The sequence below is a fragment of the Nylanderia fulva genome, unplaced genomic scaffold (assembly GCF_048542155.1).
Source record: "Nylanderia fulva isolate GAGA-0341 unplaced genomic scaffold, ASM4854215v1 Scaffold161, whole genome shotgun sequence".
In the NCBI taxonomy this organism is placed as follows: Eukaryota; Metazoa; Arthropoda; class Insecta; order Hymenoptera; family Formicidae; genus Nylanderia; species Nylanderia fulva.
Genome location: NW_028189846.1, coordinates 1 through 24,563, shown reverse-complemented (window position 1 = coordinate 24,563; position 24,563 = coordinate 1). Strand labels below are relative to the sequence as shown.

The following is a 24,563-nucleotide window of genomic DNA, read 5'->3' as shown; positions in this document are numbered from 1 at the left end:
TTTGATCCTAAAGAAAAATACCGTTATTCTTTAAAGGGGTGTTTCACCCCTTAAAACTCAAATTGCGCACGTATAAAAAAATACGTGTCTTTTAGATTTGTGTATTTAACAACATATTTCAAGGAGAATCAAATCGGTTCCGGACAGTTGTGACATGTCCCTTGTAAGTTACAGTTACAGTTACAGATGGAAAAAAGTAACGAAGTTAAGTTATAGTTACCGAAAAAAAGTAACTGTAACTGTAACTTCGTTACAAGTAACTCGTTACTTTCCAATCCTGATATGTGTGTATATTAATTTAAGATCTCAAAGAACAAATCCAATCGTACAACCTCCAGCTAGTGCGTTTTGGGTGCAGCTGATGTCGGCGATAATTGAAAGCTTGTTTTATTGAAAATAACGTAATTGACATCAATCGTGTTTATTACTAGCATTTATAGTGTACAATATTCATATCATCTCTCAATGTATTTTATTATCATATCATTGTTCATTTGAATATTTCCCTTTCATGATCTTCAAAACTCTTTCGTACAAAAGCTTTGACACATCCTTAGCAAATACAAAGTCCAGATGATTAAAATTGGGCCACGGCACTTCGTGCATATCCATTACGTTGGGTAGTACATTGTAAAATCTGTTCACATTCTGGAAGAAACATTTTTCGAATTATCATGCATAATAATTTCTTTTAAAGACTATATTTCCGATTATAAAAATACGAAGTATTATCTACATCCCAGGTAGCAAGCTGACGTTAAAATGACGTCATTCGACAACAAAATAATGTCATTTAATATCAAAATGACGTCATTTTGACATTTAATTACGTCAGCTTGCTATATCTGGGATATATATAAAGTCAAGTTACAATCTCTACTAAAAAAATCTTATAATTACATTATTTATCAATAAAGAAGTAGGCGTACGCGATTCGATTACTTGAACAATGTGCATCACAGTCTTAAGCGAGACGGGGATGGGTAGGTGATTCACCATAAAGGATAGCTGAGTCTAAATAAGTAGTAAAAACACATATGCGTATATACTACACACATACACATATATACAGGGTGTCCGGTAACTAACGGACCAACGATTACAAATGGATTATTTGGTCAATTTGGGAACGATTTTTTCTCAGCGAAAATGTCGAAAAAGGTCATCATTTTTTACAACTTTCCAATATTTGTCATTATGTATTTTTATAACTAAGCCTCAAATTAAAATTTTATTATAGTAAACTTTACCTGAAATTAACTGAAGAATGTAATTATGTTAGACTTTTAACTCCAAAACGTTTAGTTTAAAAAAAAAAACCATTTTTTTCAATCGCTTAGAACTTGAAAATAATTGACTTCTCAACATTTTTGCTAAGAAAAAATCGTCTCCAAATTGGCCAAAGAATCCGCCCTTAATCATTGGTCCGTTAGTTACCGGACACCCTGTATATATGTATATATATATATATATATATATATATATATATATATATATTTTAACACTAATTTAACACTTATCTTTTATACATATATACAGAGAATTTTTATATTATATTTTATATACAGGGTGATTCAGGAGGAAAGGTAAAGATTTTAGTGGGTGATAGTATAGGCAAATGCGAACAAAAAATGTCCTATTAACATGTGTCTTATTTTTATTGGTTACAATAAACCACTCACAGCAGAAAAAAGTCAAAGGCACAAACAAAAGTAGACGCAAATGACTAAGTTCAAAGTTGATTTTCAAAAATGCCACCTCCGACTTCAATACACTTTCTAATTCTTTTGACTGTACTACGTGTAGCTCTTCTGAGGTCATCTTGACGTTCTTTTATGAGAGCAACAGTATTCATAATTATAAAAATAAGACACATGTTAATAGGACATTTTTTGTTCGCATTTGCCTATACTATCACCCACTAAAATCTTTACCTTTCCTCCTGAATCACCCTGTATATATATATATATATATATATATATATATATACACATATATATGTATATATGTATGAATATATATATATATATCCATTTCTTAAAGAAGCATGTAAAGTCAATAATTTTATTTCTCGAAGTTTATTGTTGTCTTTTTTTGCGATGTTAATTGGTTGTCTCGATTCGCGTTATATTCGTAGCATTGAGCAGCTGTCATTACGAGGGTTTTTAACAATTTGACAGTAGAGTTTAAAATAAAATTAAAGAAAATTAAATAAAATCATGAAACAAAATCAAACAATAGCGCGCGCAGCGTGCGCTTATGTTGTCTAGTGTATATAAATACAAATTTCGATTAGAAGTGTAATCGCACAATCCTGAAACGTAATAATCATTCTTTGATTGCGATATTTTACAAAAAATTAGATATGAAAAGAATTAATTAAAATCAGGCGCAGATATTATGCGCGACAAACTTGTCTGTACACTCCTCTCTAATTATATTATACATTAAAATACATATATTTATTTATTTTATATATCTTTTTTAAACTCTCCCTCCAATTATTTTATATAAACTAATTAAATAATAATTTTTAACTTTTCTCTTGTTCTCTTTCTCTCTCGCTTTCTCTAATACCAAATTATAAATAATATATAATATAATTTCAAAATAAAATTTTATATCTTACACAATAGATAAATAAATTTTCAATTCTTCTATAGTTATTTTAATATAAAATATTAAAAGAATTTATTAAATAAATAAAAAGAATTAAAAGAAGAGAATAGTTTTGCATAAAATAATTAGAGAAGAATGTGAAAACAAAAGTTTGTTATTTAACATACATATGCGTCTGGTTTTTATTAGCTCTTTTCGCATCTAATTTTGTATTTGTATATTAGAGATTTTCGAATTTATTACTATTATTTGCAAAAGAATTATTACTTACATAATTCAATTGCTCTGGGTCGTAACCGTAGGGCATAAATACGAGATTGTTGGCGCACAACTCTTCTCGAAAAAAATTCAGGTTGCACCCCATTAATATTATTAGTGTGCTGGAAGCAGCTTCCGAAAATAGTTCGTCATGGAACAAAACTCGCAATACTGGCTGCAATCAAAATTCTATTTATTTCATAATAATAATAATTTACTCGTAAATATATAATCGTTCACAATTTTGGTGATATTTTTAAACAATAAGAAAATTTTTTAGCATATTATTATATTGTACAAATTAAAATAATTTATAGAAGCGTTAATTCTTAACAGAGCATTATATATTCTTAAATTAATACAAAATTTTTATAAATTTTAACGACTTATATTTTTAATCGAATAATATATAATTTTAATACATTTTTTTATGTTCACAATCAAGTTGACTTATAAATTAGCAGGTCATATAAACATTTTTAAATAACACATAAGGTTTATTGAATTTAGCGGTAAATCTATACTACGTATATGTATGTAGATGTCACTGGCAAGTAACGAGGCGAGAAGCGCAAGAGACGTGGCGAATCTCGCACTCTGATTAAGAACGTAAAAGAGAACACACATGTAAAGAAAAATATAGATAAAGGATAATTAAGAAGAAAGTACGGTGTGAATAAAACCAATTCCTATACCTATGCGCACCTATCTCAACATGGTAGCAGAACGTGGTTGTTCATTAATAATTAAGAAAAATAATACGTGCATGTGAACGAGTGTGCTGAACACGTGCTGAATACGTGCATGTGAACGAGTGACGAGCACGTGCTGAGAAGAGAAATAAGTAAGGAAAAACTCAAAAAAAAAAAGGTTCCAGGCAAGAGAACCAGAAGGATAATGTCGGATGAAATTAAAATCCAAGTTTTTGATGGAAGGAATTACAATATCTGGAAAAAAAGAACACTTATGTATCTGAAATGGAAAAAATGTGATGCCGTAGCCACGAGGGCACGATTACCAACGGACAGCGAAACGACATGGAATGAACAAAATCTCAAGGCAATGAATTATATATATAGCGGTATCACTAATGACCAGTTAGAGTTTGTAAGTGAAGAAGAAACCGCATATGGCTTAATGAAGAAACTGGATAGTATGTACACGAGAGAATCAACGGCCATCCAAATATGTGTACGTAATAAACTGGAAAAGATAAAGCTGAAAGAATATGAAGAGTCAAGTACATTCTTTACGGAGTTTGAAAGATTAATAAATGAGTTGAAAGGTGCTGGCGCAACAGTGTCAGAAAGGGAAAAACTGAATTACATGCTGCGAACGCTACCAGATTCGCTTAGCTATATTGGCGATCTGATTGATGCAGTGAAGGAAGCGGACCAAACATGCGAATTTCTGAAGAATAAAATAGTCTTGTGGGAGACAAGAGAAAAGGGCGATAACTGTCAGAATCAGAGCAGAACAAGTGCATTCAAGTCGGAGCGGAAGTATCCAGAAAAGACATGTTTCGGATGTGGCAAGCCTGGACACTTAAAAGCGAACTGTAGAAACACGTGGCACCAAGGAAACCCTAGGGGAAACGGAACCAGCGGATGGGCACACTGGCAAGGAGGTGCCCACCAATCGCCACAACAGCAGCAGTATCGCGGCGAAAGCTACAGAGGACGACGGGGTCGAGGGACGACTCAACGAGGCAGCGGTTGGCAACAGCGCAACGAAGGGAACCGACGGCATGATACGAATCACGGAAGTATGGGCTCATTTTGCACCGAAGTAGCAAATGAAAATAGGAATAGACAAATAGAGGTAAACGAAAGCGAAAGCGATAGAATAGAATGGATTTTAGACAGCGGATGCACGGATCATATAATAAATAACGAGTCGCATTTTACAGATTATGTTCAATTAAAAACTCCAATTAGCGTAAAAGTGGGGGATGGCAGAACTGTGCAAGCCACGAAGGTGGGCAATATTCAAACATATTTTCTAATTTACGGGAAAAGAATGAATATTAAGGTATCAAATGTATTCTATGTACGGGAGATGGAAAGAAATTTAATGAGTTTTGCAAAAGTAACGAATAAAAATAAAATTGTCTCGGTAAATAACACATCAAAAATATATAATGAGAATAATATATTGATCGCGATAGCATTTAAAGAAAATGGTTTGTATAAATTGCGGAGTTATATAACTAATAAGGAATCAAATGTAACAATCAAAAATAATCGACATATAACCCAGAAAGAAAAATTTCACAGGATGTTAGGGCACGTGAATTTTAATTACTTAAATACTATGTACAAAGGCAAACTAGTTGAAGGCTTGCCAAGCGAGTTAAAGTCAGAATTTTTTAAATGCGGTACATGCATACAAAACAAAATGCATAATTTGCCTTTTGAAAACCAAAGAAGACGAGCGACTGATCTCTTAGATATAGTTCACACGGACTTAAATGGTCCACATAGCACGACCGGAAACAATGGAGAGAAATATTTTTTAACGTTTATCGATGACTATAGCAAAGCAGCCAGAGTGTACACGTTGAAATCAAAAGGCGAGGTTTACGAATGCTTTATCGAGTACATTAATACGGTCGAAAATATAACAGGCAAGAAAATTAAAAGGCTAAGATGTGATAATGGTAAAGAATATATGAACAGAGATATTTACAGATTAGTTAGAGAGAAGGGAATTATAATAGATCCATGCCCGCCTTATGTACATCAGTTGAACGGTACAGCGGAACGATATAATAGGTCTATAATGGACACGGCTAGATGTCTATTTTCGGAAGCTAAGGTTAATGGAAGGTTTTGGCCGGAAGTAATTAAGACAGCAGCATATTTAAAGAATCGGACGCTAGCAAACACGATAGAAAAAAAAACACCATATGAGATATTAACAGGGCAAAGACCGAATATTGGAAATCTGCGGATATACGGGAGTAAGGTTTTTGTACGAGTTCCAGAGGAGAAAAGAAGGTCGAAGTGGGATAGAAAGGCTGATTTAGGAATATTATTGGGATATGAACCTGTAGGATATAGGGTTTTAATTAATAATAAAGTGATAATTGCTAGACATGTAGATATTATAGAGGAGGACATAAATCTCATAGGATTCCAAGATGAGGAAAACGATTACTTGGACGAAGCCAAGGATAACGAGGATAGGATGGGATGCGGAAAGGAAACGCGAGATAGAAACACAGGGAATGAAAGTGTAAACATAGATAGTTATGAATCACCCAATAAACAAACGGTAATAAATAACGGCAATGAACAAGAAACGGAAGAAAGAAGGTCAGAAAGAGAGAAAAAAAAACCAGAGAGGTATGGCGAAACGTTAGTCCATTCAAACTGCATATATGTAAACTTTGTAAGCGCAGATACTCCGACTAGTTATGAAAATGCGGTAAAGAGCGAGGAATCATTAGATTGGAAAAAGACAATGGATAGGGAAATGGCATGCTTGATGAAAAATAAAACCTGGAAGCTAGTAAATAAACCGAGAGATAAGAAAGTATTAGAGGTAAAGTGGATATATACGACTAAAGCAGACAATAGAAAAAAAGCGAGACTCGTAGTGAGGGGATTCCAGCAAAAAGAGGGACTGGACGATTTATACTCTCCGGTAGCACGAATGCAAACGTTGAAATTACTTTTGGCTCATTGTTGTCAGTATGAACTAATAATATTACAAATGGATGTGGAAGCGGCTTTTTTGAACGGTAAAATTAGATCAGAAATATATGTAACCCAACCAAAAGGCTACGAGGATGGAACAAACAGAGTGTGTAGATTATATAAAGCACTGTATGGGCTACGAGAGAGCCCAAGAGCATGGTACGAGTGTCTAGACCAGCATTTACAGAATTTAGGTTTCAGGAAAAGCGCTAGTGATTACTGCCTGTACATGTTAGGCGAAAAAGATGATACAATCTATCTAATAATTTTCGTAGATGACCTACTATTATGTGGGAAGAATGAAAAAAATCTTAGAAATGTCAAAGATAAACTGTCGAACAAATTTGAAATGAAAGACTTGGGTGAGGTGAGAACTTATTTAGGCATTAATATAAAGAACGAGCGTGACAAAAGCGAAATAACCTTAGATCAAAGAGAATATATCGAATCATTAGCGAGAAAATATGGTATTATAGATTCAAAATGGTATAACACGCCGATGGAACAAAATCTAAAATTAGAACCGGCACAGGTAGTGAAGAATGATTTGAAATTTAGAAATCTAATAGGGGCATTGTTATACATAAGTACAGGAACAAGACTAGATGTAAGCTTTAGCGTTAATTACTTAAGTAGATTCCAAAATTGTTGTGATGAGACACACTTCAGATATACGTTAAGGATCTTAAAGTACTTATATTATACCAAAGACATTATGTTAACATACAAAAGAAAAACAACTAAAGATATGATAGACTGCTACGTGGATGCGGATTGGGCAGACGATACAATGGATCGAAAATCGACGACGGGATATGTAATTCGATTATATGGAAACATAGTATATTGGAAGACGAGGAAACAGGGAAGTGTGACCAAGTCATCAACGCACGCCGAATATGTAGCGCTATCCGAGTTTGTGAGCGAAATCAAAGTAATAAAGAACTTACTAAAAGATTTTCAGGTCAACATTGTAAGACCGATAACGATATACGAAGACAACTCGGGAGCGGTGGCAATCGCTAAATTTGGTAACTTTACGAAAAACTCGAAACACATAGAAGTTCACTACCATTTTGTACACGAATGCGTCGAGAATGGAATGATTGATGTTGTTAAGATCGAATCTGAGAATAATATAGCTGATATATTAACAAAATCACTAGGGAGAACCAATTTAGAAAAATTCCGAACAATGTTAAAATTATTGTAAATCCGTAGTATAAATTTAAGGAGGTGTATTGAATTTAGCGGTAAATCTATACTACGTATATGTATGTAGATGTCACTGGCAAGTAACGAGGCGAGAAGCGCAAGAGACGTGGCGAATCTCGCACTCTGATTAAGAACGTAAAAGAGAACACACATGTAAAGAAAAATATAGATAAAGGATAATTAAGAAGAAAGTACGGTGTGAATAAAACCAATTCCTATACCTATGCGCACCTATCTCAACAAGGTTATTAAAATACAATTCAAATAAATTTTACGAATTAATTTTAAAAAGATTAAATTGCTTCTTCGTATTAAATATTTATTACATGTTTAGAATTCAACATGTTTAAGGAAATAAATGTTTTTTTTTTTAATATTTTGAAGCAATCTTTTTGGAAAATATTTTCTATGATTAAAATATTAAGATTCAACATTATCGATATCAATATCGTAATTTATTACACTGTTTTGTTATATTTTAATATTAATAAATATTTAAATAATATAAATATTTTGTGTTTTATAAAAACTTTAGGTATATCATTGATTTCTCATGTAAAACCGTAAAAAACAAAACATTCTTAAAAGTAATAATATTACGTAAGTAGTAATAATAATAAAAATTATTCGTTATTTTTTTAATTATTTTAACAAATCAATATTCAAGAACAATAACAAATGAAGACAACGAGCTACTTTATATAGTAATTTTTTAAAATTTTGGACAAGATATATAGAATGTTGTGTTATTTATGCATTACTTTATAACAATAGAAAATATTATTTTCCATAATTTCTTATTATTATTTCTAACATCAACTTTTGAAACTAATTGTAAGTTTTAAAGTTCTATAAAATAAATTTATTGACTAGAATTACTTAAAAAAATGTAATATTTGTATTATCTTTTTGGCTACCTGTAATTCTTCAATCGCCTAACATAATATTTATTGGTGTTTCTATATTGATGCAAAAGAAATACATATTTACTTATACGTATATATTTATAATGTTTAAGAGAATAAAAAAGAAATATGTTTTGTATTCTCAATATATATATATATATATATATATATATATATATATATGTAGGATTGGGATTATTTTAGAATATAATTATATCGAGCGAATGATTTTTGTGTATAAGCGAACGATAATATTTGTCTCACTTGTTATTTGCGAGAGACAAACTCTTTACAATAATAAGGACACGAACAAGGCAAAGTGAGTCAGCTCGCATGACTTTGTTTATAAATAAGTTAGGATTACCTTGACGAGGGCAGCAGTTAGGGAACTAACTGAAAATTGAAGAACAGTCTAGAAACCGACAAGAAGGGATATAAATACAGGCAATGGGCTGTCGAGGACAGAAAGAAGTTAGACAGTCCTCGCTCGATTTCGTTGCCGTGAACATCACCGAATAATTACCGAATTCTCTTGTAATTTCTATTGAATATATCTTTATTTTATAAAGACTTGAAAAATTTTTATTTGATACCGTTCGTCTAAAAAAAGTCCTACATATATATATATATATTTTATTATCAATATATATATGTGAGTGTGTGTGAATGTATACACACAATAAAAGATCAAGCTTCAAAACGTTTTCTTAATTTTTTATCTGTGATATATTCTCGTCCAACGGTTTGAAAATTGTTTGATATGATTTTTATTCGCATATTAGAACCTTTTAAATTTATTATTATAATTCGCAGACAAATACTTACTCAGTTATTACTCACGTAAGTAAACTGCTCACGGTCGTAACCGAAGACTGAAAATATGAAAATAGCGCACATCTGCGATAGAAAGAAATTTGGGTTGCTGCCGATTAATGCCATTGCCGTTTCAAAAACTTTTCGTGGGATTAATTCATCATGGAACAAAACTCGAATTATTGGCTGCAATTAAAGATATCTTCTATTCAAAATGCAATTTACTTAATTTTATTCTAGCTCAAAGTAGTATATTATATTTACATATTATTACCTGCATCTTTTTCACCAAATAAAACATCGATCGTAGTGGACCTCTCATATGATCTAAAAAAACTTCTGGTCCGAAACTGGACATTATTTTTACAATTCTAGCAATTTTTGGACGCTCTGTTGCCATTACGTAAAAAACAGATTCGCCCATAGAATGACCAATGTACGCGTGCAATGGTTGTGATCTCATATTTGTAATAAGTGTAATCATCGCAGGTAAATCGTAGACGCCTATTTCATGAAAGCTAATGGAAAATTCAATATTACTGACTGAACTAATATTGTTAAAACTAACAAGGAAAAGATTGGAAGTGACCCTCACTAATTTTAATCAACTTGGAATATGTTTTGAAGCATTGAAAAATATTAAACTCGTATTTTTTTTAACTGCGTATTTTGACATCTAGTAAAACACCTCCCCCCCTTGAAAAAAATTGGTTTTTTTATTTCAGTATAAGATATAAAAAAATGTTTTACACACACATATAAAAGTTATATGGATTTTAATGTTTTTTAAAACAGGCAGTATGAAGAGAAAATGGGGAATTCGACACCGCAAAAACTTACAAAAAATGCTCTTGATGATATATCTTCTTTGTTTTTTAATACTTTGTAATAAAAAAATTCTATAGATACTTCAAAATGTATACATTTGAATAATTAATCATTTATTTTAAAAAATCTTTCAGTTTAAAAGAAATTACTAAAAATACATGTTTTTTTCGGTCTTATAGGTAGGTATAACCCCTTAATAAGATAACGTGTTACGACTTAAAAATCGGGCAGCCATTTATAACAAAGTAAAATATGCTAGTATGGCAACGTACCAGCGCGGCGTTTAAATGTGTTTAAATTGTCTCCATCGTTTTAATTTTTAAAAACAATTTTTATTTATAAATTAATACAAATTGTCGCTCGTATATTGAAAACAAAGTGATAAAAATAAGGCCAACTTATCGAGCTGAATATGCGAGATGTTCAGTCAACTACCATTTATTACATGTATAAATTATGAAACTACAGTCATTATATTAAAACTAACGCAAATTACAATCATTCTATAAACGTTTCGACCGCACGCGGTCTTCTTCAGTATAATTATTGAAATATAAATTTATACAAATTCACATAATATCGAAATTTAATTATAGTTATTCAGAATCGAGAGTTTTTGAGCAATTAACGCGTGTTCTAATCCGTCCTGTCCAACAATGTTCGCCTCGATATGATCTCTGATTTTGTTCAGATCTCGGATAGTTTCATCGTTAATATGCGAGAAATTAACCCGTTCCGTAGGCGCTGCGATTAATAAAAAATTACCGATCAACGTATGTCCAAATTATAATATATATCACCTACAATTGGTAGTATGCTTACCTATCATCGTCCTTCTTGACAATTTTGCCACTCATTAACAGTTATTAAGGATGACACATAACAAACCAACAATACAGAAAGACAGCTCATTTTAAACTCTACTTGATCGGAGAGCGTGCGTGTTTATATACAGTATGATCTAATATCTATGTTTGACTCGTTAATGTCCTATTTGTCTTATTATTATTTATTGTTCGCTAATATATCCAAAATATCAAAATACGACTCGCTAAGTAACTCAGTATCTTTGTTTAAATTTAGTCCATTTTTTTGTTCCTTGATATGTAGCATCTCAGAAATGAGTCTTTTATAATAATTATTTTCGTTGTCCATGATCTTAACATTGTCCCAATTAAAAGTATGATGTTCATTTCTTATGTGTTCAGAAATTACTGAATGTTTCGTTGAGTCCAACCTAATATTATTTTTATGTTCTTTAATTCGCGTCTGCAATTGCCTCTTTGTTTGGCCTACATAAGATGCATTACAATTATTGCAACTGATCTTATAAACCACATTCGAATTGCATGGATGTTTAGTTTTATCTTTCTGTGCTTTAATAATATTATCCAGTTTGTTGAGACATCTATATCCTACCATACAATTTTTATTTTGTACCGAGGAAACAATCATTTCTGAGATCTTATCTATATACGGAATGACAAAGAATTTTTTATTAACCGAGTCATTTCCTACCATTAACAAAAATTATCCATTGCAAACCCATGTAGAATCCTAGGCAAAATTAACCATTGCAAACCCATGTAGAATCGTACCCATTGCAAATTTATGTAGAATCCTATGAAAAATTAACCATTGCAAACCCATGTAGAATTGTATTAAAAATTATCCATTGCAAACTTATGTAGAATCCTACATTGCAAACCCATGTACAGTAGAATTGTATGAAAAATTATCGATTATAAACCCATGTACAATTGTAACAAAAGTAATGAAATAAAAAAAAAATTGCGCCAAGTGAAAGTAGAAACTTGTACCAGTGGAAAATTAAAGTTGCAGACATATATAGAGTCGTATAATGAATCAGTAAAAATTTAAATTTGCAAATGTAGAATCGTACCATAAAAAAACTTATCTTTTAAAAAAAAAAGATAAACAAGATGCCAAGTCCATGCGCCATGTAAAAAAGAAATAAAAAAATTTTATAAAAACCTCCATCTTCATCTCGACTAAGAGCCAAACGCGATGTTATTGCGACAAATTAATATTTTAGAAAATTTTTGGAAACTGAGGAATTTGAATCCTATGGTTGGGATCTCAGAAATTCCCCTTGTTCCTTCTCTTAACATCCCCTGTAAGAAAAAGACGAGAAAAATATTGGTCCGAAAGTCGGCTGAATCGGGAATCGAACCCGAGACCTTCCGCTTGCCGGGCGACTGCTCTTCCAGCTGAGCTATTCAGACACTTACAAATCAATATTTCTCTCAATGTTTATAACCCCCCACCAATATTTTTCTCGTCTTTTTCTTACAGGGGATGTTAAGAGAAGGAACAAGGGGAATTTCTGAGATCCCAACCATAGGATTCAAATTCCTCAGTTTCCAAAAAGTTTCTAAAATATTAATTTGTCGCAATAACATCGCGTTTGGCTCTTAGTCGAGATGAAGATGGAGGTTTTTAAAAAATAGGAGAGCTGACTGACAAATATTCTTATTAATGTTTGTTGCGTTTAGACCAGGTACGACGCTTTGGTGGGGGGTGGGGGGTTATAAACATTGAGAGAAATATTGATTTGTAAGTGTCTGAATAGCTCAGCTGGAAGAGCAGTCGCCCGGCAAGCGGAAGGTCTCGGGTTCGATTCCCGATTCAGCCGACTTTCGGACCAATATTTTTCTCGTCTTTTTCTTACAGGGGATGTTAAGAGAAGGAACAAGGGGAATTTTTGAGATCCCAACCATAGGATTCAAATTCCTCAGTTTCCAAAAATTTTCTAAAATATTAATTTGTCGCAATAACATCGCGTTTGGCTCTTAGTCGAGATGAAGATGGAGGTTTTTATAAAATTTTTTTATTTCTTTTTTACATGGCGCATGGACTTGGCATCTTGTTTATCTTTTTTTTTAAAAGATAAGTTTTTTTATGGTACGATTCTACATTTGCAAATTTAAATTTTTACTGATTCATTATACGACTCTATATATGTCTGCAACTTTAATTTTCCACTGGTACAAGTTTCTACTTTCACTTGGCGCAATTTTTTTTTTATTTCATTACTTTTGTTACGATTGTACATGGGTTTATAATCGATAATTTTTCATACAATTCTATTGTACATGGGTTTGCAATGTAGGATTCTACATAAGTTTGCAATGGATAATTTTTAATACAATTCTACATGGGTTTTTTGCAATGGTTAATTTTTCATAGGATTCTACATAGGTTTGCAACGGGTACGATTCTACATGGGTTTGCAATGGTTAATTTTGCCTAGGATTCTACATGGGTTTGCAATGGATAATTTTTGTTAATGGCGTGCCCTTAACTGGTCGCCTTTTTTTACCTTCTTTTAAAGGTGAGTTTTTAGAGATTATATCATTCATTTTTGTATATTTTTATGACCGGAATAGAACAATTATTAAACATGTTTTTATCTAACTTCTTTGCAAAGGAAAGTTAAGTGTTGGTGTGTATGCGAAGATTGTATTTCAGAGAAGGAGGGCGATGCTGAAAGGAGGATAAGAGAAGCCGATGTTCCCGAGGAACATAGGCCGACCACTGCCTGGGAGGTGTAAGCCTCCGAAAGCTGGGAGTGGTCTCGGCCACGAAGATCCAACCAGTGATCTTGACTGGTACCACGGGAGTCGGGTTGCCCAGGGGGATTCGTCCCTCGTCCCGGCAATTGAGGTCGGACTCGTGGGGGTAGTGGTAGAAGCCGCATGCTGGTTAGGGGCTCTCGGGCCTCGACGGGTGAGCAGCGTATCTGCTCGGGCACCAGTCCTGCACAGCTGGTAGAGCGTTGGACAGGCGCTCGCCCCAACCGGTGGGTTGCCGAAGAGTCCTACAAACTCGGAGGCGCTACTGGTAGTTCCTGGCCTGCTGGAACGAGCTGATTGGGCTTATCCCAATTCCGCACCCATGGGGGTTGTGTGATTAAGCTCTCTGAGCAGGTACCGCACGTTAAATCAACCACGGACATCTGTTCCTATCTACTTTCCTCAGGAGGCTACTGACGATTCGACAGTAGTACGGGCATGACGCACCCGGGGCCCCGAGGTCCCTTTCAAGCCAGGATGGGAGGCATCGTGTCTGGGGCTGCATGGCCGCGGGGAGGTTAAGTTGCGCGACCGCAAACGATCCCCCAGGGGCACCTGGCGCAACCTCTGTGGTATATAAGTCGCCTTACCCAGGTGATGGAGGCTCTGCCTGAGTGGACATTTTTTTTCCTGCCATACTCGTGGGATATACATGGAAAGAACAAAACTCAAACAAAAACACAAAAACTTGGCTGATACTTTGGTAACGACTAATGCTGGCACGAAAGTAACCGAAACTCTGAACGCCGAAAAAGAGAGAAAAAGAGAATTGCTGTTTGCGCGAAGGGGATCTGTAAGTAGATCACCACCTCCTTCGGGTAGTACCCAAAAAGACACTGAAGAGACGCATGAAGGGAACACAAGGCTGAGTGATTCTGAAAATGAGAAGGATGGATATGAAAGATTAGAACAGAGCACAGGAGTAAATGAAGTAGAGGAGATGATGGAGACAAAGGAACAGCTCGAGACATTCATGTTTAATGATAACAACAAAATAACAAAATCTGCAATAAAATACATATTGTCCAAATGGGCAGTACTAGAAAATAGACTACATAATGTAGTTTTAGAAAAAGAAAAATGGAAAGCTGCTTACCAAGCTGTTGCTGACTTGAGGCCTAAAGGACTCTCCTATGCCAATGTTACGGCAGGAACTCCAAGGCCTGCTACAGGTGCTGTAAAAGAAAAAGAAAGGAGGTCAGATACTATGCACAAAGTAGTACTAATTAAACCTATAAAAGAAGACGAAGATGCGAGAACAAATAGTGAAATAAAGAAGGAGGTTATAAAGGAACTGACAAGTACAAATAAAAGGCTGAGGATAAAGGCAATAAGGCAAATGAGAGGAAAAGGAGTAGTGGTGGAAGTGGATGAAAGAGACGGGGACTTTGTGAAAAGAATAAACCTAACAACAAAGAAATTGAAAGTAGAGGAGCCAAGGAAAATAAATCCTACTCTTATAATTTATGACGTAGACAGGGAATATAAGTTTGAAGATCTCAAAGAAGATTTCATAAAACTGTGACGATCCGGATCCAATCGAAATAGAAGAATACAAAAAGGATTGTGTGGGAGTAACTATGACTCTCTCGGTCCTCAAAGCAACACGCTGCGATGGTACTTACAAGGGACATGTCACAACTGTCCGGAACCGATTTGATTCTCCTTGAAATATGTTGTTAAATACACAAATCTAAAAGACACGTATTTTTTTATACGTGCGCAATTTGAGTTTTAAGGGGTGAAACACCCCTTTAAAGAATAACGGTATTTTTCTTTAGGATCAAATATCTGCTAAACTATAAGAGATATAAAGAAAAAACGTACAACAAATTTTAATGGCTTGAAGAGTACTTTAAAGTTATATGAACAAAATTTTTTTTTTTTTTTTTTTTTTTAAAAAACCCTCACCACCTAATTTTTTTTTTCAAAATTAAAAATTTTGTTTTACCTAATTTAAAGCTTATTTTTTTCCAAATTCAACCATGTGTAATAAAGTTATGTTACGAAATATCATTTTCGAAAATTAATTATAAACGCTCCCGTATATACGCTCATCCGTGCTATGTGCGTAAGTAATTACCGTCGAACAATAAAATATATAAAAAATGTTTTTGTATAATTCTTATTTATGTTTTCTATGTATTTATAACTGCGTATTGTGTATATTTAGATTTAAAAAAAAATTTTTAAATATAATTAATAAGAATTTTTTAAATATACCCCCTGCTTTCTTATTATTTCTTTAATATTTAATTTCTTCTATAAAAATTAAAAACAATTATATTTTATAATAAAATTATTTTTTAATTGAATCTTGCGAATACCAATGTCGCAATATTTGGCATAAACAAATTTTATATCTTACGTTAAATGAATCATAAGATAAGATTATGTGTACGTGTTCCAGATAAGTTATAATTTTTACAATAAAATCTTTAATACGTTAAAATAAATAATAAAATAAGATTATGTGATGACGTATTTCTGATAAGTTAATATAAATTGTTCATGTAGCAGCATAATTCTCACAGTCGGTGTAGTCTTTTCGTTGTAATAATATCTGTGTAAACTGTTCTTTTATTGCAATAGAAAGCAAAATATAACATCTTTGAATATGATTATCAATCCGCTTAACGTTGTTAGACTTTTATTGGTGTCAATAAATTCAATATATTTAACAGAAACGCCAGTAACTGAAGCAGAAGTGGAATTAAAGGAAAACATTAAAAAAATATTACTGGATAGCGTTTTTCATTATAATGGGGTGGAAGTAACGGAAGAAATATATCTCGATTATGAAGAACCTTATAAATTACATAGTTTTGAAATAATTGAAGATGACGAAGAAGCATGGCATGAAGATAGTTTAAATTCTCATCCTCATTGTTCAAATGATGATACAAATTTTGATAGTTCTTATAAAAGACGAGCTGTTGAGTATTGGCGATTTCGGGACACTGATGAAAACAGTAATGACAGAAAAAGGAATCGTCCTCTAAGAGTAGTACAAAATAAATTTAGAAGAGTTTCATCTGAACGTCAGTTAAGGCGATGGGAAGAACAAATACAATCAGGTGGAAGTCGTACAGAAAAATTATCTTACATCTCCAAATTTACACATGATAAATTTACTGCAGCTGTCGAATCAGGATTCATGGTTCATTTTCCCTGTAGTTCCTTTCGGTATTATCATAGTAGTAATATGTGTTCCAGGAGGTGTTAAATCCGAAATCATATTGGGGCAATGTCCAGTCCATGAATCGATAAGAAGAACGCTATTAGGACCAATGTTTGCGAAATAAGCTTCTTCTAACCACATTTTAAAATGATCTGTACAAAATATAAATGTTAATTTAATAGTTTTTTTATGACTCTTATTAAATTGTTAAATAAAATAAGGTTGTTAAAAAAAGTAATTATAAAAGGAAAATACCTGATGTCATTTTACCAGATTTCGATGCTTTTACAATAACATTTTCTGCTTTAAATAAATTTTCTTGTACTCTTGGTCCAAATTTACCATTAGCTTCTTTTAATACAATAAATAAAGGGGACAACAAATTGCCATTACAGGATATTATTGGTTGTATCGTATATGAATGGGTTGTTGATGATATGGATTGCACGACACGTTCTACTTTCTTTTCTCCCTGGTTAGACAATGATCTTCCAGAGTGAAGTTCCAATTGGAAACCACTTTGATCTGAATTGTAAATATTTTCAGATCCAAACTGTTCAATAAGAGGTTTTACTGTTTCCAGAAAATCATCAGCTGATTTTTGCAAATCAGCAGAATCTTCTAATGTTCTTCTAGTGACAAACTTCGTAACTTTTCTTGAAACAATTCGGTGAGACTTCTTAAATCTTGCTATCCAACTGTGAGATGCTTTAAATATAGGATTTAAATTTCCTATTTCTTCTTGAGCTTGTAAAGCCCATCTTTTTAAATCAATATCATGAACCATGAATCCTGATTCGACAGCTGCAGTAAATTTATCATGTGTAAATTTGGAGATGTAAGATAATTTTTCTGTACGACTTCCACCTGATTGTATTTGTTCTTCCCATCGCCTTAACTGACGTTCAGATGAAACTCTTCTAAATTTATTTTGTACTACTCTTAGAGGACGATTCCTTTTTCTGTCATTACTGTTTTCATCAGTGTCCCGAAATCGCCAATACTCAACAGCTCGTCTTTTATAAGAACTATCAAAATTTGTATCATCATTTGAACAATGAGGATGAGAATTTAAACTATCTTCATGCCATGCTTCTTCGTCATCTTCAATTATTTCAAAACTATGTAATTTATAAGGTTCTTCATAATCGAGATATATTTCTTCCGTTACTTCCACCCCATTATAATGAAAAACGCTATCCAGTAATATTTTTTTAATGTTTTCCTTTAATTCCACTTCTGCTTCAGTTACTGGCGTTTCTGTTAAATATATTGAATTTATTGACACCAATAAAAGTCTAACAACGTTAAGCGGATTGATAATCATATTCAAAGATGTTATATTTTGCTTTCTATTGCAATAAAAGAACAGTTTACACAGATATTATTACAACGAAAAGACTACACCGACTGTGAGAATTATGCTGCTACATGAACAATTTATATTAACTTATCAGAAATACGTCATCACATAATCTTATTTTATTATTTATTTTAACGTAAGATATAAAATTTGTTTATGCCAAATATTGCGACATTGGTATTCGCAAGATTCAATTAAAAAATAATTTTATTATAAAATATAATTGTTTTTAATTTTTATAGAAGAAATTAAATATTAAAGAAATAATAAGAAAGCAGGGGGTATATTTAAAAAATTCTTATTAATTATATTTAAAAATTTTTTTTTAAATCTAAATATACACAATACGCAGTTATAAATACATAGAAAACATAAATAAGAATTATACAAAAACATTTTTTATATATTTTATTGTTCGACGGTAATTACTTACGCACATAGCACGGATGAGCGTATATACGGGAGCGTTTATAATTAATTTTCGAAAATGATATTTCGTAACATAACTTTATTACACATGGTTGAATTTGGAAAAAAATAAGCTTTAAATTAGGTAAAACAAAATTTTTAATTTTGAAAAAAAAAATTAGGTGGTGAGGGTTTTTTAAAAAAAAAAAAAAAAAAAAAAAATTTTTGTTCATATAACTTTAAAGTACTCTTCAAGCCATTAAAATTTGTTGTACGTTTTTTCTTTATATCTCTTATAGTTTAGCAGATATTTGATCCTAAAGAAAAATACCGTTATTCTTTAAAGGGGTGTTTCACCCCTTAAAACTCAAATTGCGCACGTATAAAAAAATACGTGTCTTTTAGATCTGTGTATTTAACAACATATTTCAAGGAGAATCAAATCGGTTCCGGACAGTTGTGACATGTCCCTTGTTAGAGAGAGTCGTGGTTGGTTCGTGATGCGCCAACGAAGTCCTCTAGTAAGGACCTTCAGCCTCTCACGTCCAAGTTGTACCTCCACCTCCTTGTGGTGCTCCCGGAAACGGCCTACTTTGAAAGTTTAGACTCGGTAGGTGTCGACTAAGCGAGTGTACAGCGAAGTGCGCCCCTAACGGCTTCGGCCCATGCGCCTACGGTCATGGTGAGTTGTGGGGCCAAGAAAGACCGGGGTTTTTTGGGGGGCTCTCGGTTGTCAATCCGTTTGCCCCCCTACACGCAGTAAATTATGAATAAAGCTAAGAATGATTCTGATGTCCCGGGTTCTCGGATGGCCCGGGGTCTGCGTGCGAGTGCTCGCTTGAGTGAGCGCGCGAGAGGTGCGGAGGACCCTGACGGGGTCGCAGCTGGTCCGTCGCATACCACTATAAGGACCAGCCAGGCTGAAGTGGACAGCCTAGAGGAGGAAATGGTCAGCTGTGAGCAGTGTTCGGCGAGGTTCCGGAACTTGCGTGGTCTTGGTGTCCACAAAGTACGTGCTCACCCACTACAAGCCAACAGTGCTATCAATGTTGACCGCGTAAAGGCCAGATGGTCAGTTGTGGAAACTAGACTCATGGCACGAGCTGAGGCTGAAGGCACTTAGCCGGGGAGCTTTTCATTAACCAGTATCTGGAGACAAGGTTCCCCAATAGGAGTCTCGAAGCCATCAAGGGTAAACGGCAACAGGAGCCTTACCGAGTGATGGTTAGAGACTTCTGCCAAAAGATCCAATTGCGTCGCGCGATTGTGATCGATGAGGGCGATAGGGATGGTGCGGTGATGACACGAGCCGACACCATTCCTGCGGCCACTGAGACTAGTACTGACGATCAAAGCGCACATCAGCCTTCCCCTGAACAAAGTTCTCAGAGGCTGCGGGACAAGATACAATCACTCGTAGAGCAGAGTGCGGCGTTCCGTAGCTACGAGGCTGATACTCTTGCTGGCACGGCAAGAGATGCTCTGACGGCGGGGAGTGTCGACGTCTTGGCTATCAAGAGATGGCTGGGCATGATCTTCCCTCGGCCGCTACAAGTGCGCCCTCCGCAACGCGTTTCGGCAAAGAAGCACTGTCCTCTAGTCAAGCGAGAGAGCAGGGAGCAGAGGAGAAAGAGGGAGTATGCAATTGTGCAATCCCTCTACAAGAAGAACAATAAGTCCTGTTTGTCGCGTATCCTCGAGGGCGACTCGGTGCGCGAGAGGCCGTCTGCTGTCGAATCCTTTAACTGCTGGCGCCCCATTATGGAGGCCTCCAGCGGTGCGGATGGAGACATGACGGACTTGCGTGAGTCGTATGGGGAAGCGGCACAGGCTGCGAGTGCTGGCCGGGGCCGTACGTCAAGTTTGAGAGGGATTCACCTCGAAGACCGACGAAGAGTGAGAGGGATTCACCACTTTACATTCACTCTCACGCAGCCGCCACAACAGTTCATCCATCATTAGGTTCCATATAAATGGATCACAGATGGAGCCCTGCGGGCAGCCACGCTTTACGTCTTTCCACACTGTGTCACACGCACCCATCATGCATACACGCCTGCCGCTAAAATAGCTCTTCCATAATTCAATTTCTTCACATTCAACCTCACGCAATTTCTCGATCACACATTCCTACTCTAGGTTATCAAACGCTCCTTTGAAGTCCACGAACACTCCTAACACATACTTTCTCTTCGACCCATTCACCCAGTCATGCACTCGATTCCATGCATCCTCGGTCGACCGATTCCTTACGAATCCGTACTGGGCGTCACACATTCTTCCACCCATCGTTCGCTCGAGTCTTCCAACCATCATTCGCTCCAACACTTTCCCCAGCACGGACAGCAGTCAAATGGGCCTATAAGACCCAGGGTCCGACCTAGGTTTATCGGGAGACTTCAATAACACTACCACCCGCGCAGTCTTCCACGCCGGGGGAAAACACGCTGTATTCAGACATACATCATACATTCTTTTCATCCATACCGGGACAGCACGCCAAATCGCTCGCAACATTTCAGCACTCACACCATCCATATCAGGTGCCTTACCCACTTTCATCGATCTCACTGCCACATCCACTTCGCTCCATTCAAACTGCTTTTCTTCCTCCCTCACGTTTCCCCTGGCGTCTATCGCCACGTTCGTCCTTGCTGCCGGGAAGAATCTCTTCATTAGCTCATCCGCGCTTTCTTTCCATGTATTCGTCACTCTATCACCCACTTTTATGCCACTTAATCTTACCCTATCACGCTTTCCCATGCACACCTTATATACATCGCTCCATGGATCCCTCTTCCCAGTCACGCACACAAATCGCTTCCAATTTTCCCCTTTCACTCTTCGCATTTCCTCCTTATACTCCCGCAAAACATACTTATATTCATTCATTCTTTCTTCCACTCTGCTTCCATTCCTCTTTCTCGCACGCTGGTAGGCACGTCTGCTCCTTCCTACAGCCTTCTTCAGTTTTTCAAGCTCATCCGTCTACCACACAAGCTTCCTAGCATACACAGGTTTACATCTCTTCATCCATCGATCATTCGCACTATGGATCCATTTCATCATTCGCTCTACACAGCTCTGCGCATCCGCTTCGTCTATGGCGCTCGCTGCATCCTCTAACGCACTCTCTCGCATATCACACATATATCCTTCCCAGTCTACGTCCTTGCACACCCATCTACGCATGCCCTCATTCGTACCTACATTCTCTCTGTGTACCATCCGTATTAACAATACGTTATGGTCAATCACTCCCCAGTCGGCTTTACTTCCCACTCATACCGGCACCCTCCATTCACGCCGTTCACGAAAGTAACATCGATGTCACTCTCCCCATTCGGCCCGCTGAACGAGTAAAACTCGCTTGGCTCATTCAACAACATTCATCCCGCTCGCAATCATCCATTCCTCAATCATTCTACCACGCGCTTCACTCTCTCTGCTGCCTCCACCCTTGCTATACCACAAGGGAGAAACGGCATTCGCATCCATACCTATCAGCAGACGCTTTCTCCCGGCCGTCTCACATACTCTGTCTATGTACGCCAAGTACGGCTCGATACACTTACCATACTGGCAATACATGGACACCACATACATTTCGCCAAAGTCCCCCTTCAACCACACACTCACTCCAAGCTTATTCGTACACTCTCTCACGCACATCACGTCTAACCTAGAGTCATTTACCACCACTGCTGTTTTCACCGTCCCACTTTCGCACACAATCACATCCATACCTATGGGCAAGCCCACCACACGTCCATGCCTTTCATACGGTTCTTGCAGCAGTGCTACACTCACTCGACGTTCGCGCATCATCTCACCCAGATCACACATAATTGCATACGCTCTCTGGCAGTTATACTGCACCACATTCACGCACCATTCATTCGTCATTTATTCTCGCTTTCTCTCTCTCTAACGCTCTCACGTATTGCGGAGACACTTCGGACAGAACCGAGTGATCACATTTGCTCCCTTTCAGCTTACAGTTTCTACACACACTTTCCTTTTTACAATCTCTCATCATGTGTCCTACACATCCACATTTTTGGCACAGTCTTTCCTTTTCGGTGCATTGCCGCATCATGTGCCCAAATGCGAAGCACTTGTGGCACCTCAGCACACTGAAAAACTCTTTCACCCTAAAGGCCTTCCAATGCACAAACACTCGTCCGTCACTACAGAGCACATTTCTTATTGCACTCGTAACTTCTAATATCACATTTCCGCAGGTTGCATCTTTCTTCGCATTCCTACTCACAACACGCACACGTTCCATAAATACTCTCTCATCCACTCGCCCTTTCAAGCTCCTCTCATACATTTCTCTCATTAACACTTCACTTACCATATCATTCGGCACAACGTACAAGATGATCTTTGGGCCTATCTTGCGAGGCAGCTCAACCTTTAGGCCAGCATTCTTAAACTGACCACACTCTCTTATTCTTTTAAACTCACTCTCGCTCATCGTCTCAATCGCTACACCTCCATTCCTCACTTTCCTCACCGCTTTCACACGCACATTCAGTGACTTGCTCACATGCTTCATCATTCTCTCCTTTACTTCCTCACTTGTCACATTCGCACTTGCATCATCCGCCCTCACTATTACCGCATAACTCTTCTCTTTCGTTTTCACTCGTTTTCACATTCACTTCCTGTACTTTTCAATCACGCTCTTTTCAACATTTTTCGCACTCACGCTCGCATAGCTCATTCCACTTTCGCCGTAGGCTAAATCCCGACTCGCTCGACGCATACACTCATCCAGTTTTCCCTGTATTCTCTCATTTTTGCACAACATTTTCATCATCTGTTCCTCATATTCTCCCACAATGTCCAGTATTTTCTCACTCGCACTCTTAGAAATTTTGTTCGTCTCCGTAAACAGGAATTTACGGAGTCTCGCACCAATTACTCTCATACACGGTATCTCACTCACTTCCGCAACGCTCTCATTCTCTCCCTCATTCATTAATCAAGAACGAAAGTTAGAGGTTCGAAGGCGATCAGATACCGCCCTAGTTCTAACCATAAACGATGCCAGCTAGCGATCCGCTGAAGTTCCTCCGATGACTCGGCGGGCAGCTTCCGGGAAACCAAAGCTTTTGGGTTCCGGGGGAAGTATGGTTGCAAAGCTGAAACTTAAAGAAATTGACGGAAGGGCACCACCAGGAGCGGAGCCTGCGGCTTAATTTGACTCAACACGGGAAACCTCACCAGGCCCAGACACCGGAAGGATTGACAGATTGATAGTTCTTTCTTGATTCGGTGGGTGATGGTGCATGGCCGTTCTTAGTTGGTGGAGCGATTTGTCTGGTTAATTCCGATAACGAACGAGACTCTAGCCTGCTAAATAGGCGTACCTTATGGTATCGCGAAGGCCCCCGGCTTCGGCTGGCGGGTTTTTACTACCAACGTACAAACAAATCTTCTTAGAGGGACAGGCGGCTTCTAGCCGCACGAGATTGAGCAATAACAGGTCTGTGATGCCCTTAGATGTTCTGGGCCGCACGCGCGCTACACTGAAGGAATCAGCGTGTGTTCCCTGGCCGAAAGGCCCGGGTAACCCGCTGAACCTCCTTCGTGCTAGGGATTGGGGCTTGCAATTGTTCCCCACGAACGAGGAATTCCCAGTAAGCGCGAGTCATAAGCTCGCGT

General features: G+C 36.3%; 1 protein-coding gene, 1 long non-coding RNA gene and 1 pseudogene across 3 annotated transcripts; 1 reads left to right on the top strand and 2 right to left on the bottom strand.

Moving 5' to 3' along the window:
* Window positions 1–374: 374 nt before the first annotated feature.
* On the bottom strand, window positions 375–9,948 carry LOC146723884 (uncharacterized). Of its 2 annotated transcripts, none has more exons than XR_014924321.1 (4): window positions 9,786–9,948; window positions 9,524–9,697; window positions 2,891–3,052; window positions 375–648 (listed from the first exon to the last, which is right to left on the bottom strand). It is a non-coding gene; the product is annotated as an uncharacterized LOC146723884 (long non-coding RNA). The 2 variants fall into 2 exon arrangements; XR_014924320.1 differs by lacking the exon at window positions 375–648 and adding an exon at window positions 977–1,014.
* A 6,496-nt stretch (window positions 9,949–16,444) lies between these two features.
* On the bottom strand, window positions 16,445–17,922 carry LOC146723883 (uncharacterized). The gene is made up of 2 exons (XM_085480945.1): window positions 17,372–17,922; window positions 16,445–17,268 (listed from the first exon to the last, which is right to left on the bottom strand). The coding sequence occupies exons 1-2, from the start codon at window positions 17,901–17,903 to the stop codon at window positions 17,084–17,086; spliced, it is 717 nt and encodes a 238-aa protein (XP_085337071.1). The 5' UTR covers window positions 17,904–17,922; the 3' UTR covers window positions 16,445–17,083.
* Window positions 17,923–23,825: 5,903 nt separating this feature from the next.
* On the top strand, window positions 23,826–24,563 carry LOC146723882 (small subunit ribosomal RNA; annotated as a pseudogene; the record flags this gene model as incomplete).

Bases quoted from the DNA above. Each gene is read 5' to 3' on its own strand.
- LOC146723883 (XM_085480945.1), bottom strand. From the start codon at position 17,903: ATGGTTCATGATATTGATTTAAAAAGATGGGCTTTACAAGCTCAAGAA. The intron at 17,269-17,371 runs GTATTTTCCTTT...TATTTTGTACAG, and splicing joins ATCTGGTAAAATGACATCAG to ATCATTTTAAAATGTGGTTA.